Source organism: Dipteris shenzhenensis, chromosome 27, assembly GCF_047967505.1.
Source record: "Dipteris shenzhenensis isolate YYH24624 ecotype China chromosome 27, Dip_SZ_1.0, whole genome shotgun sequence".
In the NCBI taxonomy this organism is placed as follows: Eukaryota; Viridiplantae; Streptophyta; class Polypodiopsida; order Gleicheniales; family Dipteridaceae; genus Dipteris; species Dipteris shenzhenensis.
The window spans coordinates 41,789,333-41,799,251 of NC_141622.1; the positions used below are offsets into that span (position 1 = coordinate 41,789,333).

Here is a 9,919-nt window from a genome sequence, read left to right on the forward strand (position 1 = left end):
CAAGGCATAGAAGAGAAGAAGATGAGAAGTGCATCAAGGATCTCCAAAATAGGATTGAAGAAGTGAGAAGTGATGGGTACATCATAGAAAGGAGCTAGCAATGATGCAAAAGGAGCTTGAAGATTAGGGTCTTTACAAACGGCTCTGCAACATGCAGAACGCATTGCACATTGAAAAAGACTAGATGATGGAGGAGCTGAAAAGGGAGAATGCAAAAATTAGAGCGGTGATGCAAGAACTGCGAGAGAACTTCAAGTCCAGGAAGGATGGGGCAGAGAGTGGCTGGGGTGGAGAAGACAATGAGGCAGCTCTCTAGGCTAGGAAGGATGCAGAGAAGGATGCAGAGAGTAGCCACAATGGAGCAAGTTGCAGCAACCACCACAGTGAGGGTTGTTTTTTTGAAACAATATTGAAAGTTCAAAGAGTAAGTTCCAAGACCAGCCTATAATACGATTACGATAGGGTTGTGCACAAGCTTGCCATGGCTTTCGACAAATTTGAAAAGCAGTCCATTGTTATTCCTTCATATTCTATGATTTCCAACTACTAATATTCTCCTAATGTATCATTGATTCCAAATCGTTGATGTGCCATCTACTTATGTGATTTACCCCTCCATACTACTATCATCTAATGGTTAAGGCTCTTTTTAAAAGTTAGCTCCCTCCTTTTAGTCCTCGGAAGGGCTAATTAAGTACAAGGAGTATGTTGTCAATCCTCATAACTAGGAGTATGTTGTCAGTCCCTCCCCCCCCCCTCTCTCTCTCTCTCTCTCTCTCTCATTTCTCTCTCTCTCGTTTGATTATTATTCTATTTCGTTGTAAGTTCTAGTTAGGTTGGGCTCATAAGTCTCTTTTGTGGTGTAAGCTGCAAAGTTGCATTTTCACTCGTTGCTTAATTCAATATCAGTTCTTTGCTCTGGTTATTTTTTCTCATTGAATTCTTCCTTTGCTCGCATCTTTGAATGCTACATGCATATCTCTTCAATGCACCATTAAATCAATGAGATGAATTTATTTCTTATTTGGTTTCGGCTATGTAAGTGAAAATTTTTAGTATCCAATAGATTAATAAAATTCATTTAAAAAAAATCGAAATCATTCCAACTAAATGTTAATTAGTGATTGCTATCTATGTTTGAGACGTTGTGAATGCCTTTGCGTTTGACTTATATTTAAAGGCTCCTTTTCAACATACACAATGCTCTCATGAAAGTTTCATTACAAGGACATTCCGTTTTTCCAGCAGGTCAGCTGCCAACATAACTAAACTTTAATTAGCATCTCATAAGTAGGTTTTCATCCTCCTGTTATACTACTAAGCTCAAGCGTCGCCGACAATGATTAACCTCAACAAAAGTCTTTTAAACGGATAGGATTCTGCAAGATAATATGCCGTTGCCTATACATTATACGCTTCGACGATATACGCTCGTGAGTTTATTTGGCATTGAACGAATTATTCGGAAACATGATAGCTCGCCAGCATGTTAGTCTAGTAATAGAGGTCGAGATCGAAAGCCAAGGTCCATCTTGCAGGCCCAGGGCCTGTGTACAGCTCTAAGAGCCGAGACTTAGCGAGTCCCCTGGCGAGGAAGAAATCGCCAGTGCCACCAATAACCGAGAGGGTGCGAACCGGCAAGACCTCCTTGATTTGTCCGAAGATGTCGATAGTCCCCTTGTACTTGCCGGTATCGATGCTAGCAGTAAAAGCCTGGAAGAGCACAAATCCCTTCTGGCTATCAAAGAGATAGTATCCCTGGCCAACGCCCAACTGAGTTGAAGTATTGGACGGAGACACAGTGAGCGGATCCTCGAACGTTGCGAGCACGCCGAAGGACCAAGGGTTGGGGCCGAAGCCGGAGGGTTGAACGCTGAAGACGGAGTTGAAGTAGTCGGTGTTATTGAGGGTGGCGTTGAAGATGGTGTTGTGGAGGTAGAAGGTGAAATGTTTGGGGCGTTTGTGATGGGCGGAATGAACAGGGGAAGCAAGGAGAGCGATAGAGAGGAGGGAGAGGGAGAGGGTGAGGGTGAGATGGAGGAGGGGGGACGGAGTCTTAGACATCGGTGAGGAATGGGGAGCAATTAGCAGCGACGGAGAGTGACAGGGAGTGGACAGTGATGAAATGATAGGGAGCAATGGAAACTGATAGGATGGATGGCAATGGAAACTGATTGTGAGTGATGGAAACAATGTAACTGATCCTACGTATATATAATCGTTGAGCCTGGCCGGCACTAGTTTTCTGTGCCCATGTCAACCCTTTTGATATCTTCAACAAGCCAGCCTGGCAAATCAAAGCTCCTCCGTAGGCCACACATCTGGATCTCTAATGGCTAAGAAGAGCTCCAAAAGTTCATTTTCTTTGACCTAGCTAGGATGGTTGCTTTTAGTAAAAGGGCATTGATTGATGTGGCAGAGAAGGATTTGAGGGAGGACATGTTGACCTAAGCCTAGTTTGTTTGGCACCCTTCCTCACTTAAGTACATAGAGGGTATGCTTGATAACGTTGATGATCCCTCTAAGATTGCAAACAGGCACGGCTCTTTGAGGGGGAACCACCATTTGTGCCTACATTTTAATGGAGAAATTATAAGAATAAGAGAGCACATTTCTTGTCCTCACTAGCATACGTTTCCTTTTTTTCCTTTTTACTTCTCACTAGATTCACACATCCATTACGAGAGTTCTGAGCTCAAAAAGGACCTTGCAATCAAAAATTACAAAGTGGATAACTTTTCTTTTTGTGTAAATATTCTATTTTATGAAAGAAAATAGTACGCAACGGAAGATGACAACAAAATGCAAGTACACAATAGAAAATTAGAAAGAATAAAATTTCAGATATATTGAAGCTATTGCTACAACTAATGGCTTTGTGGTGTCGACAATTCGTGCACTCTCAAGAGAGAGCTTAGAGGGTGATTTGGACAAATGCTGGACGAAGGACTATGGGCGTTGAAGATAGAGCCAATCGCCTCGATGGATCTTCCTTCTATGCGAGCCTCACTAAAGAAAGGTGTCTGTTCGTGGTTACAATTGTGGGACAGGGGCCGCACATTTTGGAAACTTGTGGAAGTAACTTAGGAGCAATTTGGCCTTAAGGCTAGGGAGGATTCATTACTATCACTCAGATTTGTAATGGCTGGCCTACCAACCATTATATTTCTGTTGATTAGCAGATTTGCCAATGGTGTGTGGGAAAAAAGTGTGTCTTCAAACATTGCGTGCTTGGTTTAAAGGAAGTTAAGAGAGGAGAAGCCCCTAGTATCCTCACTTAACTCCACATGAGGATTGACATGGAGCTCGGGATAGGGTAAGGCCCGCTGGAATATGGAAAGGGTGTCAAGTACGGAACTTGGCTAGTCTTCTACACTAGAGTATTATTGAACTTGAGGCTTTTAATGATGTGCGAGAGGCTCTCCAATTGGGTGCAAGTAAATCCAACCTGGCCGCTCTATGGTGGGGCAGTAGAAGATATTGGACCTGTGTTATGGAGTCATTTGGGTGCTCATAGGTCTTGGTGATCGTTGGAGGGTTTAGTTCATAAGTAGGGATTGATGGCTCACTTTAAGCCTTGCATTCTACGTGGAGGTTGCCCTCAATTAGTGACTCACCAAAACTCCCATCTACTTTGGCTACTTAGTAGCTATACTTTTAGGGAGCATCTCTTCTTGCAGTTCGAGGCGTTCATAACTAGGTGGTCTTTAGTTTGAATGGGAAGATTGGCCATTACTTACAAGAGATTTTTGCTCTAATGAAGTCGATGATGGTTAAGAGGGATTCCGTGATTAGCTCATATATTTTAGGTGTTTGTTCATCTCTTCCCATAATTTAGTCTTGCTACTTTGCGACATAGGCTACAACAATTTACCACTGGAAGTTAGCCAAATTTGTACTTGGTTATTTTTGGAGTAACCTCCAATTGATATAAATCGGCAAGCTTCTTTAAAAGCGACTAAGTGGAAAGTCCCAAACACGTTTTGGGAGGCTTTTAGCTATGGAAAGAATGAGTAAGAATATCAACCTAAAATTGCTTGCATAAGGATGGGTTTAGATGCAGAACAACCACTGCTTTTGGGTGGACTGACACTGCTATGTCATGTTTACACATGGCTGACATGTGCCCAATCATTTATTGCTAGGTACTTTGTAGAACTTTACTTGGAAGGTTATTGGCCACTGCGTAACCCTCCAGCCAAATTTTTAATTGTTTAGTTGACCAACATTGGTATATTAGTATATCAATGATTATCCCTATGATAATATTGATATAAATCCTAACATTGTGCACTAGATGCTAATTTGGATGGAAATGGATCTTTTTTGAAAATGTTTGTAACTCTAATCCTTGTATTCAGGAAAAATATTTGAAGACTCTCTTACTTGTCGTATTTGGGCAATGCTTTAGATTGCATGCTTAAAACATGGTTACTTGGCCAGCACTAGAACGTTTTTTCAAATTCTGAAATCCTGTGCTTCCACATGGCACAATATACACCCTTAGATTTAAATTCTGAAAGCCCAAAAGCTTTGCTTTGAAAGCTTTTGAAAAGCCATCTGCGTAAAAAGCCAAGCTTTGAAAGCCAAGTAAAAAGCCAACTGCACCTTTAAAGCACAATATACACCCTTAGATTTAAATTCTGAAAGCCCAAAAGCTTTGCTTTGAAAGCTTTTGAAAAGCCATCTGCGTAAAAAGCCAAGCTTTGAAAGCCAAAACCCAGAACCTACTCTCCATTGTTTGAGTACGTGAGCTACCAGAAGATGGCATAAGTCCAGCTCTATACACCCTTAGATTTAAATTCTGAAAGCCCAAAAGCTTTGCTTTGAAAGCTTTTGAAAAGCCATCTGCGTAAAAAGCCAAGCTGCTGGCCAAGTAAAAAGCCAACTGCACCTTTAAAGCACAATATACACCCTTAGATTTAAATTCTGAAAGCCCAAAAGCTTTGCTTTGAAAGCTTTTGAAAAGCCATCTGCGTAAAAAGCCAAGCTTTGAAAGCCAAAACCCAGAACCTACTCTCCATTGTTCGAGTACGTGAGCTACCAGAAGATGGCATAAGTCCAGCTCTGTGGAGAATGCGTAAAAAGCCAAGCTTTGAAAGCCAAGTAAAAAGCCAACTGCACCTTTAAAGCACAATATACACCCTTAGATTTAAATTCTGAAAGCCCAAAAGCTTTGCTTTGAAAGCTTTTGAAAAGCCATCTGCGTAAAAAGCCAAGCTTTGAAAGCCAAAACCCAGAACCTACTCTCCATTGTTCGAGTACGTGAGCTACCAGAAGATGGCATAAGTCCAGCTCTGTGGAGAATTGTCCACAATGGCTTGAAGCCGTTGGGGAAGGCTATCTTCGATGGCGCCAGTGCCGGCAACAGGTATGGATTGTTCTGATTCAAGCCACAGGGTATTTTCATTACTTGGCCAGCACTAGAACGTTTTTTCAAATTCTGAAATCCTGTGCTTCCACATTGCACAATATACACTCTTAGATTTAAATTCTGAAAGCCCAAAAGCTTTGCTTTGAAAGCTTTTGAAAAGCCATCTGCGTAAAAAGCCAAGCTTTGAAAGCCAAGTAAAAAGCCAACTGCACCTTTAAAGCACAATATACACCCTTAGATTTAAATTCTGAAAGCCCAAAAGCTTTGCTTTGAAAGCTTTTGAAAAGCCATCTGCGTAAAAAGCCAAGCTTTGAAAGCCAAGTAAAAAGCCAACTGCACCTTTAAATATAGGTGAAACATACATAAATACGAGTACCGCCTCTCCTATCGATCAGAATATCTCTTTGTAGAGGTAATTGATTTTTTGCTACAGTTTGAACGATTCTGTGCATGGTTTGTTGCTTCTTCCCGTTTCCGTCAACTCTGCCAGCCCGTGTAGTCGGCTCTCTGCCAGCCCAAGTGTTCCTGTACCAAGGGGGCACGAGTAGATCATCGACACCAAGTAGAACCACTCTGTGTCTGTCACATTGGCTTCCAGATCCAGTCCTGCCGTTGTGGAGTCATCCCCGCCAACTAGAGATTGAAGCTCTCGCAGAATTCTCCTCCGCTGCTGATCCACTTCGCTCGCTGCCATCTGCCTTGCACAATCGCTTTGCTCGACCTCTTTGGGATTGAAGTACCCATCTCCCTAACCCAGAACCTACTCTCCATTGTTCGAGTACGTGAGCTACCAGAAGATGGCATAAGTCCAGCTCTGTGGAGAATTGTCCACAATGGCTTGAAGCCGTTGGGGAAGGCTATCTTCGATGGCGCCAGTGCCGGCAACAGGTATGGATTGTTCTAATTCAAGCCACAGGGTATTTTCATACTGCGACCCCACGAAGGCCTCCAGCAAAGCGCGATCATCGTCCCACAAGCTTGCCATGATCGAATAGGTTGCTGGCGACTATACTTCGCTCGGTAATTACAACAAGTTCTCAGGCTCAAGCCACCAAGGCGTTGTCTTGAGCTCCCGTACTTCAGAGGGTCGCGACGCAGAGATATTCGAATCGGTGAAGTCTTGCTCACCTTGAATTTTGTGGTGGATGAAGGGCTGTCAAGGGGGTAGTAGTAGGATGCCGCAGATGTTGATGGGAGACGAAGGGCGAGCGGGAAGAAGGGGGGAAGACGGGAGCGCTAATGGGAAGGGGGAAGGCACGCTGTAGAAGACATGTGACGCAGATTGATCATCGAGGAGTACTACTGAAGGCAATACCATCGAAACGTCTGATTCCTTAGGATATAGAGACTCAGAACGAATATTGGACTCTGCAGAAACTTTTCTATCGACTGAATCTTCCCCGTCATAACCTCCTGCTGAATCGACTCCTTCGTCTCGCGGACTTTGTTGTGTGCTTTTATGCTCATGGGAAAGAAGAGCTTCGACGGATAACAAAAAGGGGAGGGGAGAGACGAGAGTAGCTCCCCCGACTGGAACAATTATTACAGCATGTAAGGGTCCAAAAAAATTGTCGGATAATCTCTGTCCCAATTGTTCAGTGCCTTGCTATTAACTCTGAGATGATAAAAAAGGTGCAACGAAGACTCGACCCTCTACAGAACTGCTTAGCTTTGCATATGCTTATGTCTCGTCATATGAATCTTCTATTAAAACAATGGTGGCTCTTAGCCTTTCGATAGATTACCGCTAATACGGTGGGAGGACCCTGTCCTGAAGATTCTGATTATAGAGATGTCATTGCTTTCTTCAGTACACAGGACTCCTATGAACTTAACGATGGCTCTGTGCTGAGGATCGGGTCCTAACAGACCCCGTGTCGCCTCTCATGTCGACATTAAGTTGTTTGTTTCAATGGAAATCATCGTACAAAATTCACTTTTAATAGCCCAACTGGCTTTAAAATTCTCTTTCACCACTACACTAGAAGGCAATGCACACATGCTTGACGACGGAAAGGCTGCCCATGTTGATCTAGGAACTGAGCCTCCGGGAGATAGATATCAGCACATGGACGATGTCTGACGTTGGATTGTGTGTAGCTGTTGTGCTAGAATTTATCATCTTTAGGAAATTGCACATATGCTAACCAACATATCCAAACATGCAAAACACGAGGAATGCATATTGACTAATCATATTTGTTTTTCAGATTCCAACATTCCAGCAAAGAAATAGGTGACTTCTCGTCGAGCTGTGGACGTCACAAAGGACACTCCACGTAAGTAGAATGTACGGTCATTTCAATTCTGAAATGTTTCTGCACCGTCTGTTGCTCTGGTCCGCATTAATGCACTACACCTCCAACACTGGAGGTCACTATTCGAAACGGGGGGATGGCACGTTCCCCTATGATATATAATTTTTGGAGAGACATGTGCCAGCTCTCCACCATATATTATGTATGGTTTTTTTTTTTTTAACTCCTCATCTTGAGCACGCACACTTCTTCGCACATTCTGTTTCCGTAAGGGAACATTACATTTGCTTGGTTCGACCAACATACTAATCATGTCTGCAACACTTCTGTTTTCGAGATGTTTGCAGCCTCCAAACGAGTGTCTTCTCCTAAAGGTACGCACAACAAAATGTATTTGCTTGATTCAAGTTATTTTATCAATTCTTTCAATTTCTAAAGATAGAGGTTCAGTCCATTTTGTTTTTCCTGTTGCGTTTAGACAAAACCACGTGAGTGAAATTGTAGCAAAGTTTCGGATGGTTTTTATTATTAATCCCCATAGGTGTTTAAACCCGAACATAAGACATCGATTCATGTCACGATGTAGAAATGACCACCGGAAACTCCTTCGAACATGACCATTCGTCAACGCTCAGAGCAGCCAGAGATCGAGCTATTCAACTTGATATAACATCAAGAAAGATGTCCTTGAGGCCAGCTACGTCATCGTGGTTGACCATCGCAGATAGATACAAGCAATGGGTTAGTAATTGCGCGGCTATTTTCTCTAGCCTTCAAATCTGCGGTGTCTGTGGCATAACCACGCTAGTGTCTGCAAACCAAAGGATCGTTTCTTCGCAAGGCATAGGGATCTCAAGCCACAGCGCCGCACTCAGAAACATGATACTTTTGGATGCCTGCGAGAATATGGGCATGCAAGTGACTTACTGGAAATGCCAAAGCTGCACACGAGATGCCCAGCGGAGCAGATACATTGTGCGGTTGATGCCACAATACTCTCGGCAGTTGCTTAAAACAAACCACCTCCACACGCAACTGCTAAGCATCATAGATGTATCCATTTCAGTTACCACGACTGCAAATGCGATTGCTCATGGCACACTCGATCGAAGGTCACTTCTAGACAATCCTCTGATATCTTGGCGAAACGTCCCACTAAGCTCGGCTCAAGAAATCGTGACGAACGAGCTATCAGGTGTGCTCGCATACAACATCGAGAACAATCCAATATTGCGCAAGTATAATTCTTTAGCAGAGCGTGCGGACATCAAGATGGGTATGTGCATCTTGAGTCCTCAAACCATTGCAGGTATCTTGGAACTACACGATGAGACAGCTCCCTTCGAGTTAATGTCAATAGCGGAATCTCAGCCTGAGCTCCTGCTTTTGCAAAACATGGTGGACCCCGCGAACCGTCGCGCCTTTGATGCAAGGGACAAGCATGAGTTTGCCTCCATACAGCTACGGGGTACAGAAATGATTTCAGAGAGGGTCGCTTCATTCCACGTCGATGGAGTAGCAGCAGCTGGCAGTGCATGCGTTGACATAACCATGGAGTCAGCAGTGTTCCCATTCCTGTTCCCTTTCGGACGGGGCTACTATGATGGCTGCATACAGTTCAGCAACTATGTGAAAATGAGAATATGCACCTTATTCTCTATCTACACGCTCTACAAGCCGTACCTGTTGATCATGTTCCAGTTAAAACAGGCAGTGATGATTGCCAATTCAAGCAACTCTACATGCTTGCAACGAGACATCGACCAATATAGGAAAGCCAACCCTGCCACGACCGATGAAGACGCAATGAGACACGTGCTTCGCTACAGCATGCCATCAACAATGCCGGGGTCCCCATCGTGGCATCGACGGCAACTGAAGGACCTCATAACGATGGTCGATGCTTGGGGCCTCCCAAATTTCTTTCTGACATTCACTGCAGACGAGGTCACCGATACACGGTGGCAAGAAATTAATGTGATCGAGAGCATCGCAACGCATTATAATGCGCAATTCACTTGGAAGGACTGTCCTATTGAATGCGTGGCACTTTTCCACGCACGCTTCCACATGTTCATGCGCAAGCATTTGCTTTCATCCGACGGTCTGCTTGGCCGAATACAACACCATGTCGTTCGTTATGAGATACAAAACAGGGGCTCCCTACACGCCCATGTCATATTGTGGGTCCACCATGATGACCGTCGGCGAATTGCAAATGAGATTGCAGCTTACGTCCCCAGGGACGAGGCCCTGGATCCTCGAAACACAAGGCTGCGAGAACTAG

At 43.8% G+C, this 9,919-nt stretch overlaps 1 protein-coding gene across 1 annotated transcript; it reads right to left on the reverse strand.

Moving 5' to 3' along the window:
- Positions 1-1,437: 1,437 nt before the first annotated feature.
- Positions 1,438-2,064, reverse strand: LOC147884315 (dirigent protein 6-like). The gene has a single exon (XM_087398179.1). The coding sequence runs from the start codon at positions 2,062-2,064 to the stop codon at positions 1,495-1,497; it is 570 nt and encodes a 189-aa protein (XP_087254305.1). The 3' UTR covers positions 1,438-1,494.
- Positions 2,065-9,919: the final 7,855 nt, after the last annotated feature.